The 10,910-nt window shown below is 44.6% G+C and overlaps 1 protein-coding gene across 2 annotated transcripts; it reads left to right on the top strand.

Annotated features, from left to right (window-relative positions):
- Positions 1–835: 835 nt before the first annotated feature.
- On the top strand, positions 836–8,714 carry LOC133454801 (molybdopterin synthase catalytic subunit). 2 transcript variants are annotated; one of them, XM_061733528.1, is made up of 5 exons: positions 836–969; positions 1,420–1,531; positions 3,023–3,152; positions 8,401–8,524; positions 8,596–8,714. In XM_061733528.1, the coding sequence occupies exons 2-5, from the start codon at positions 1,420–1,422 to the stop codon at positions 8,683–8,685; spliced, it is 456 nt and encodes a 151-aa protein (XP_061589512.1). In that variant the 5' UTR covers positions 836–969; the 3' UTR covers positions 8,686–8,714. The 2 variants fall into 2 exon arrangements, with proteins under 2 accessions (XP_061589512.1, XP_061589511.1); XM_061733527.1 differs by having other exon boundaries at positions 3,023–3,179.
- The last annotated feature ends 2,196 nt before the right edge of the window (positions 8,715–10,910 follow it).

Raw genomic sequence — 10,910 nt, 5'->3', positions numbered from 1 at the left:
AGGTAGTTTGGTCTTAACCGTCAGTCACTCACTAAACATGGAGAAGGAGAAAAAGAGATGCAGGAACTTTTCAAGGTTATGGTGGACGAGATTAATGTGTTGAAAAAAAATACTATCGGGGAAAATTAATAATAATTAACTACCATGCTAACTAACATGCTAACAAACAGTTAACAGGCTCTTTGTGTAATTAATTACAAAGTATATCCTCAAACTATGACCTAATAGTCTAAACTTGTCTAAAATGTGTTGAAAAAGGTGATATTAGAGTATTATTATTATTATTATTATTATTATTACCTTTTCACAGAAGACATTTTAAGACAGGTCAAGGTTGTATTAAAGTTAAGAAAAAAGTCAAGAACAAATTTGAGAACTTTTATATCAAGAATATCATTTATTCTTAAGTTTTTTCTTAAGAAGAAAGTTGAGAAAATACTTAGAACTTTTTTGGAGAATATGACTTCTTCTCTTTTTTCTTCTTAAGACTGAACTTAAGAAAAAAATGACACTTAAGAAGATTTTTGTTCTTAAGAATGTTTTGTGAATCCGGCCCCAGATCTTGTACAACAGCTCTTCTTCTCCGGGAGTTTCCCTCTGAGTTCTCAGATGTTATTTGTTCCTTCAGGTGACGGTATTGTACTTCGCAAAGAGCGCAGAGCTGACAGGACTGAAGGAGGAGGAACTTGCTGCAGTTCCGACACTAATCAGTAGCAGGGATCTCTGGGAACTGTTGCTGCGGCGACATCCCAGGTACATAACCATGTAAGATAGGAAACATGGATCTAAATGATCATACGACACCCGTGACCATAAAAGTGTGTGTGATGTGTGTTCAGACTGACTGTGCTGCGAGGTCAGGTGGTGTTGGCGGTGCGTCAGCAGTACGTCGTCATCGGCGACCAGGTGGTGACTCTGGCAGACGGGGACGAGGTTGCCGTGGTGCCGCCGCTCAGTGGAGGTTAGGAGGTGAGCCATCCAGCCCTCCCAATGCAACGTTGGGGGAGATGACGGTGATGATGATGATGTAGGAACGGGCGATATTTTACCGTTCACCATATACCGTCAAAAAAATTCCCCACGGTAAGAATTTGTCATCTCGCGATAAAAACGATAAATTCACGTTGATGACGTTTTTGTGTAAAGCTGATTTATGGTTCTGTGTTAAATCCACAGGAAGGAAGGAAGGAAGGGAGGGAGGGAGGGAGGGAGGATAAATTCCCGTTGATGGATCTGAGTCATTCCTATTTTCAAGTACAGGTGTAACTCATTTAATTGGTTTTTATTAATTCAATTTAATTGGTGTAGTATTTAGTATTCTTTTAGAGCAGTGATTTGGGGGCTCCAAAGACTGAATGTGGTGATAGATTTATAGTTACAAAGGTGGAGTATGATGATGTGGATGTTTCTGTTGCACAGATGTGTGAGCAGCAGAGGGACGTCTTCAGGCTGAGCCATGACAAGCTGTCGGTGCAGGAGGTGGCGGACGCCGTCAACAGCGCCTCCTGTGGAGCCGTTTCCATGTTCATAGGTCGGTAACCAAAATAAATAGTTTTTTTGTGCTGAAAGGGTTTCCCCGGGGGTCACAATGCAGATGTCGTCCACCTTTAACTACGTGAAGCATGATACACATGCAGCACACCAAAACTATGAAAAAAGGCTCCACTTTAAAGGGAAAGTTCAGTTTTTTACAACCTGGACCTTATTTCTGGCATTTTTTATAGTCGTGTACTCACCCATAAAAGTTTGGTGTCATTTGGAGTCCTTCGGAAGATATTAGGAGTTTTGTGCGAGCCGCTTCTCCATATAACGGTAGTGAACATCCGACGCTGTGTGTGTAATAAATAAATCAGTTTGTAAACAAGACCTCTGAACTCATGACTTCATCTCTGTGCGCGCATCGCAGACACAGCTCCGTGTACAGCTGGAGTTCACTACTGTTAGTTTACTGTTAGTTATTTGAAACATGTCTGAATATTTGTCAAATTCTGAGGTTGTGGATGACGACTTTGAATATGATGGACGTCCTTACCGTTTTGAGCCAGAGTATACGGCTGAAGAGCTCACTGAACGGAGGACAGAGTCCCGTCAGCGCTCCGTCTAGAGTTTTAGGGGGGGCAGGGGTGGGCTGTGCCCACCCAAACGTGCATCCTGCCCACCCAATCAAAGTTATGGGGATCCTTTATTTTTTTTAAATTTTATTTTTTTATATACATAAAAAAATATCACAGAATATCTTTACTGTTTCTGATTGGGTGAGCACTGTGCATCATTTTTAGACACAACAATGAACGCATACCGCAAAAGTTGTGTCTCGGCGGAGGGACCCGACGTCCCAGCAAAATGAGACAACAGAGAAGTTCAGAACAGCAGACAGAGACACACTGAAGGCTGATTTATGGTTCCGCGTTACACCAACGCAGAATGGTGCGCGTCGCCGCGTACCCTACGGCGTAGGCTACGGCGTAGCTTACGCCGTAGGGTACGCCGTAGCCTACGGCGTAGCCGTGGCAACAGAGCCTGCACGGCACCGCAGCGCACCGCCACCCGCACCGCCACCCGCACCGGCGCTCTACGCCCTCGCCGGGATGGAGACGCCTCCATCCCCACGGACCCCAGACCCCCGGTAGCGGACAACCTGCGCCGCAGAATCACACTTTGGCTTTCTTTTGCCAAGTGCGTGCATGGGACAGAGGAGGGCGTGGGCGGGACTTAAAATGAAGGCATCTGATTGGTTCTTTCCCCCTGCCAATCCTCTGGTCCTCTGACCAATCCGTGCCACTCGGTGCGCAAAAAACAGATTGGTCAGAGTTTTTACAGGATTAAAGCTGTCAGAGAGGTCGGATGTTTTTCTTTCCTTTTTCTGAACACATTATTCACTGGCTACTCTCAGGATGGAAGGACCATTTCACCCAGTATAACAATAAATGTTTTTGAATACGATCACAGACTATACCTTTAAGTTATTATAGAGCAGAAACAGGCCTTTTCTGAGTGTGTGTGTGTGTGTGTGTGTGTGCAGGTACGACTCGAGAGGACATGGTGGACAGCAAGAAGGTGGTTGGACTGGAGTATGAGGCATACGAGCCCATGGCCCAATCAGAGTTCAGCAGGCTGTGTGATGACATCAGAGCACGCTGGCCGAACGTGAAGCACGTCTGCATCCACCACAGACTGGGGTCAGACTGGGGTCACGCTGGGGTCAGGCTGGGGTCAGGCTGGGGGTGGGGTGTCCGACTGGGAGTCGGGCACTAAAGCCAAAGTCAGATTACGGTAGACCTGCTTGTCGCTCTTAAAGGTGATGTGCAGCAGGCAGGGCCGGTTCTAGAAAATGATGACTACGGTGCATCTCAGATCAGAGGGGGTGCACATGCCTGGCACGTTATTCAACACTCAATTATGCTTTTTCCCATAACTTCAAGCGGAATGATACTAGCAAAACAAGAATATTTAAAAAAAAAATAAAAATTTTTGAATGCTTTATTGCAGCAATATTGCTGCAGAACAAAGAAAATGCTACATTTGTCTGGGCTACCTCACCCATCAGACAATCTAGCAACAGATGTTTCTTACCCTGAAAATAAAACATAGAAATTCAAACTAATTTTATCTATACAGCTCAAAACCATCACTAAACATGACAGTCATTTCAAGTGGAATGATACCAGTCAAACAATAATATTTAAAGTGTCTTTCAAGTGCATTTTTGCAACAAAGAAAAAATGCTACATTTAGTCTGGGCTACTTCACCCATCAGACAATCTAGCAACAGAAAATAAAACGTAGCAACAAAAATAAATATAACCATAAATATAAACTTGCTTGCGTCGTTGTGCTTGAACCACTTCTGAATATCCATGGTTACTTTGTGTTAACGGTGCAGCAGAGAGCAGCGTCTTGCTGGTGCAGGAAACTGCTGGAAGCATATGAGTGACGCACACTGGCTGATTTATGGTTCCGCGTTGCACCAACGCAGAGCTTACGCCGTAGGATACGCGGGGACGCGAACGTACGGTGCGCGTCGCCGCGTACCCTACGCCGTAGGATACGCCTACGATTTAACGCAGAACCATAAATCAGGCTTAACCCGCGCATTTGTCAGTTTTCGTTTCGTCTTTTCAACTGAGCATGCAAACACATAAACTGAGGGTGCAATGCTGATGCACCCTCGTAGAACCGGGCCTGGCAGCAGGACAGTTACATCCAGACTGATCAGATATATTGAGCACCTGCAAGCAGTGGAGGCACCAAAACCCACTCTGTCCAGATATAGTGGAGAAACAAAATGAGCCGTCTTCTTTTATACCCACTTAAAAAAGACGATTTAAGAGCTGAAATTATTGCTCACATGTGCTTTGACTGGGTTAGCAAACTATTACTAACTATTGAGTTTGAAAAGTCTGAATTTCTAGGCTTCTGAGTGAATTTTAACTTCTGTAGACGGAGGAGGGCAGGCAGCAAAAAGCGCCAGGCTGGGATTTGTACCTGTGCTGCCTGGATGAGGCAATAGCCTCTGCAAACGGCGCCCGCTAAACCCACCGAGTCATCCAAGGCCTGTCCATACATCTGTGAAGAGTTGGTTTGAAAGCTGAAATCTTTTTGATGAAGGTCACTGCACACTCCACCCACCCCGGGTTGAACCCTGGTTAATGGAAGCTGGATTGAACGCGACTAGTTACCAGTGTTGGGGCTAACGCGTTATTTAGTAACGCTGTTAGTTTGGCGGTAACTAATACTCTAACGCATTACTTTTTAAATTCAGTAACGCAGTTACCGTTACCAAACGGTGCATTACTCCGTTATTTCTGCAGCTACAGTGAAGCTTTTTTCCCCCACACGCGGAGACCGGAGGAAACGTAGTGTGTGTTTATTCAAAAACATGACGGTCATGGGCCAAGAGAAGGCGAGTTTCACAACGTGGAGATATTGTCATTACAGTAATCCCTGGTTTTTCGCGGGGGTTACGTTCCAAAAAGAACCCGTTTTAAGTGAAATCCGCGAAGTAGCAACCTTTTTTTCTTTTTTTTTTTACAATTATTATAGAAGGCTTCACATTGCAGAGATCAGCCCCGCCTCGCACGTATTTCACTGCTCTTCTGAGGCGCTGCATCCCGACTCTGTAGCGTCTTTTTATCCTAAACCCCCCGGTGCAGGTGTGGTTTTTCGAGAGAAGAAAATAGTTATGGGTCGTTGTCGCTGTTTTTTCTTCTGGGCAAAAAGATTCTTATAAGCCGACACCATGGATTATATCTGAGGCCCCGTTTACACGGGGCAAAAACTGAGGCGTTTTCATGCGTTTTGGCCGTTCGTTTACACCAAAACGGAGGTCAAAGCCCCCAAAAACGATCATTTCTGAAAACTCCGGCCAAAGTGGAGATTTTCAAAAACTCTGTCTTCACGTTTGCGTCTAAACAGACAAAACGGAGGAAAACGGAGGAAAACGGAGATTTACGTCACATTATTCGACAGAAACGTCACCAGCAGCGTCATGAGTGCGACCTGTGTTTACAATTTGTTTGGCCACCGTCAATATTTTATTTTATTTTACCTGTTTTAAATTCTCTCAGACTCTCGTTCCGTCTTGGAAGTAAAGCCTGAATTATGGTCCCGCGTTAAATCGACGCAGAGCCTACGCCGTAGGCTACGCCGTCGATTTTACGCGGAACCATAAATCTGCCTTTATTCACCCGCCCGAGACTCGCCTTTTATTCGCCCCACCAACCGCCCGTGCGCTCTTAAAAGAAACTCCTAAAAGAACTCCTAGACAAGGCGGCAGGAAGAAAGTAGAAGCAGGTCTAACGTCCGACCAAAGTGGGGAAAAAAACGAACAAAATAACGGCGTGTGGTGACGCAATCAAACAGCGAACAGCTGGAGTGAGCGGCGTGTTCGTGGTGTTAAAGCAGCAAACATGTCATTACTGGGATGTGGGGAAAAGCAGAGGACACGAGAAATGATCAAATAGGTACCAGATCTTGTTGGATCCGGCACAAATTAAGCCCTAATAAGATTATGATAAGATGATAATTCTTATTATATCTTATTATTTTATAAGAACCTTCCAGCTCCCTGGCATCTCCCTCCAGCAGTTGCCACTTTATTGAGGTTCTTGTATTGAAATGACTGTTTCCTACAGCGCTTTCAACTTTTTTTTCAACTTTCAACCGGCTTTCAAAGCAAGCAACAGGAAGAAAAGAAAATAGAAGCAGGGCGTGCGACAAAAGTCCAGCTCAAAACGGCGCCGCATCGCTCGCAACCAGTGTAGACAGTGCAAATAAAAAATAAAGCTCGCTCGCTCGCATGCCGTGTGGACATGGTGTAACGCGGAACCATAAATCAGCCTTAACTGGAAGTTACACGTGTCATTTGTTGATGTTTTTTCCAGGATTCTGATTGGCTGGCATGACGTTACCAGCGTTTTCATGCGAGTCCGTGTAAACGAGGATATTTTTGAAAACGGAGAGGGAAAAATATCCGTTTTTGTAAATACCCGGCTACGTGTAAACGTGGCCTGAGACTGTAATGAACAATTCATCAAAGGTCCCGTTCTTGAGCTGCTGCTGAAGCTCATTGGTCGTTCTCAGCATTGTTGCTAAGCAACCAACGTTATTGACACAGGAAGTGAAGAAGTGGGGAGACTGTTTAGCCAATCAGAATGCAGAACACGATGCACAATGCAAATCCATACAGTACCTGCTGAAATGAAGGCTAGAGGGGATTAATGGGAGCATTTAAAATAATGTTTTTATTTAAAGTAACTAATGGCCCTTTTGCACTAGTATCGCTTCTCCTCGGTTCTACCCGCCATGGCCCAATTTTGCACTTTTGCATTCGGGCTGAGACGGGTAGAGCCGCTCCAAGCCGATACTATTTCTGTAACCATTCTGGCGAGGTTCTATCTCAGGGCTGAGCAGGGACTATTTCTGACGTCACCACCCTCCGCGCCACTGATTGGTCAGGGGGCGGGGCCGTCAGACGTTTGAATCAGGAAGCGGGAGTCAGAGCAAGAGCGACTCGCGGCTCGCGGCGATTTATTATAAAGCGCAAAACGTCTGTTTTGTGATCCAACTCTGAGGTGCAGATGTTCATAAACCTGGTGACTGACGAGAGAATTAAAAAAGGGATGTAGACGGGCTGTTTTTTTTTCTCAGCCGCTCCCGGCTCCAGCTGATTTCTCATCAGCGCCGACACGAACAAAGGTGTTGCGCAATCGAGTACGTCACAGCAGCTTCACCCCAACCTGCCCACTTCTCCCCTGGCTGTGGAAAAACACACGGGTAGAGGCGGGTAAAGGCCCGAGTCGGGCCGAGTAAGTCCTAGTGCAAAAGTGCCATAAAAAGTTACTTTTCATAGTAACTCATTACTTTTTGGTCTAAGTAACTGAGTTACTAACTGAGTTGAAGTAACTAGTAACGGTAACTAGTTACTATTTTTCAGTAACTAGCACAACACTGCTAATTACCACAAGTTAGCTACTTTAGTTTAGCTTAACTGACAGTCAGCTATCATGCTAACTATTGTCTGATCAGATCCGTCCAACAATGACAAACCACATTTAACACTTTCACCCAAAGATACAACAACAAAGAAATAAATTACAGAGAAAAATGATTCAAGTCAGACTGGTAGAACTGGAACGGTCCTGGTTTGAAAAATTGTTTCAGTAGTGACAAATTTGAGTAGTGACAGAATTACTTTATTAATACGTAATAGGTTAATATTAGCTCAGATTGATAACTTCTTGTAACTGGCAAAGGTTTTAACAAAGTCCATCTGGTTCTGACAGAAGTAGAAGCAGTAAGGTGATTTGTGATGAAATAATCTCTCCTGTAATTGCCCTCCTCTCTACATTGAAGTTTGAATTTATTCACAATACCATAATAATAATTATAATAATACAATTGAATTAAGTGGGTAGAGTGAATGGGTCCCCCAAGGAAGCTAGGAAAGCTTATAGGTGGGGGCCCATAGTTCATATAAGGGTAGTGGTACAGTCAATGGAATAAGCAGTTTCCATCCGTAAAGAGATGGTGATGGATAAATGCATACAAGTACACAAAAAAACACTTAACATACATACTTAACATTACATACACATACAGTCACACACATACATCCCAGCAGTCCATGAAGAAGCATTTTATATTATATATAGGTTAGTAAAAGATTATTTTTTAGTTGTCTTTTAAACTTGGAGATAGAACGCAACACCATTATCAATCCTATTCCAAATCTGCGGCCCCTGCAAACAACACTCATACTGGCGCGCACATGTCACCGTCATTTCCCTAATATGAATGGTTTGATTCTTGTTTGGTATGTGTGCTGAGGACTGGAGATTGGCATGAAGGTGTTCAGTACATGATCACTTGTCTGTCTCACCTGTGAACTTCCTCTCTCAGGTGGGTGAAGGTGGGCGAGGCCAGCGTTGTCATGGCGATCTCGTCGCCGCACCGCAGTGACGGTCAGCAGGCGATTCAGCAGGCCATCAGCCAGCTGAAGGCCAGCGTTCCCATCTGGAAGAAGGTAAGATCCCGGAGCACCGCTGGCCAGCGCCGGCCAGCGACGACCACTGACGGTGCGTTTGTCATCGACAGGAAGTGTACGATGACCAGGACTCCAGCTGGAAGGAGAACCAAGAGTGCTGCTGGTCCAGTCACGCCGTCCAGACCAAACCTGCTGTCTGAGTGCAATTTCAATAAAAACTGTGAGAAAACTCTGAGGTCTGTGTTTCTGGCACAAATGAACTACTCGGGTAAAACCAGTTTATCTGAGACAGGTGAGCTCTTCAGGATTGAGGAAACGTCACAGAAACCAGCTCTGGACCAGTTCAGCAGTACTTCCTTCCTAACTCCTCAAGCTTTTAATGAACAAAAGAGTTTGTAATCATGTTTCCAACAAAGACCGTTCTGTTCCAGGAGATTACAAAGGTCTTCCTCTTTTGGCTTTTTCTCATTAAAGGAGATTGAGGCAGGATTTATGAAAAAAATCAGTATACGTTTTAAGTTTTCTAGTAATAATGTCAGATGAAGCGTTCCAAACCAAAAACAATGAGCCCTCTAGTGTATCTCTCCGTTGCCTTGAACAGGCTGTGTGCTGCAAAATGTGCTGCAGTGCTGGGGCCGAGTTTCCTGCGCTGGGCGGCGGATGTGACGTCACATGACGCTGCATGCACGTTCTCCCCGTTCTCCCGTGCCGGCTTCGCTGTTGGCTGCAGTACCCCCGACGGCCGTCGTGGCGAAGGGTGGCGCTAGAGAGTCTCATTTCTTAAAAGGAGCCTCATGCTTGGAGACTTTTATTTACAGCGGGGAAAATGAGTATTGAACACGTCAACATTTCTCTCAAAAAGCATGTTTCTAATCGAGCTATTGACATGAAGTTTTCACCAGATGTCAGCATCAACCCAAGTAATGCACACATACAAAGAAATCCAAACATTTATGTCCATAAATTAAGTTATGTGTAATAAAGTGAAATGGCACAGGGAATAAGTATTGAACACGCTTACTGAAATGTATTTAATACTTGGTGCAAAAACCTTTGTTGGTGATTACAGCCTCAAGACGCCTCCTGTATGGAGAAACCAGTCGAATTAATGGTGCCATCGGTGCAAACCGAAGTCAAGTTCTCTCGTCTGATTTATGTCTGACCTGGCAATAAAGCTTTTTCTGATTCTGATTCTGAATACATTGCTCAGGTGTGATTTTGGCCCATTCATCCACACAAACTGCCTTCAAATCTTCAAGGTTCCGGGGGTCTCTTCTGTGAACCCGGATCTTCAGTTCTTTCCAAAGATTTTCAATTGGATTCAAGTCTGGTGATTGACTGGGCTATTCTAGCAGCTTTATTTTCTTTTTCTTCAACCAGTTGAGTGTTAGCTTGGCTGTGTGCTTGGGGTCGTTGTCTTGCTGAAAGATCCACCCTCTTTTCATCTTCAGCAGCCTGGCAGATGACAGCAGATTCTGATCAAGAATGTCTCCATACTTTTCTCCAGTCATTATTCCTTCAATGATATGAAGTCTACCAGTACCACATGCTGAAAAACAGCCCCATACCATGATGCTCCCACCTCCAAACCTGACTGTTGGTATGGTGTTTCGGGGGTGATGTGTGGTGCCATTTTTCCTCCAAACATGTTGTGTCTTATGACATCCGAAGAGTTCAATTTTCTGTCTCATCTGACCAGAGTATGTTCTCCCAGAATGTCATGGGTTTATCCAAATGTTGTGTCGCAAACTCCAAACGAGCTTCAACATGCTTCTTCTTCAGAAATGGAGTCTTGCGTGGTGTGCGTGCATGGAGGCCATGGCGGTTGAGTGCATTAATTGTTTTCTTTGAAACAACGGTACCTGCTGATTCCAGGTCTTTCTGCAGCTCTCCACGAGTGGTCCTGGGCTGTTGGAGAACCTTCTGATGATTGTTCTGACTCCTCTGTCTGAAATGTTGCGAGGAGCACCTGGCCGTGGCTGCTTTATGGTGATGCCGTGTTCTTTCCACTTCCGGATGATGGCCCCAATGGTACTCACTGGAACTTTCAGAAGTTTAGAAAAGCGCCTGTAACCAATGCCTTCAGTGTGTTTTGCAACAATAAGGTTGCGTAGGTCTTTTGACAGCTCTTTGCTTTTACCCATCGTGCAATGCTTCTTGTCTAACACCTTGCTGGTGAGAAACCTTTTTAAAAGGCATCAGTCAGGACTAAACCAGCTGATATTACTTTACACTAATAGGGGACAGGTTAACTTTCTAAATACTGACAAACTCCAGCTGTTTTCTTGGCTTTCCAGACCTTTTTACCCCTCCTTTTCTTCATGTGTTCAATACTTATTCCCTGTGCCATTTCACTTTATTACACATAACTTAATTTATGGACATAAATGTTTGGATTTCTTTGTATGTGTGCATTACTTGGGTT

Source organism: Cololabis saira, chromosome 11, assembly GCF_033807715.1.
Source record: "Cololabis saira isolate AMF1-May2022 chromosome 11, fColSai1.1, whole genome shotgun sequence".
NCBI lineage: Eukaryota > Metazoa > Chordata > Actinopteri > Beloniformes > Belonidae > Cololabis > Cololabis saira.
This window is presented reverse-complemented; position numbering and strand designations above follow the sequence as displayed.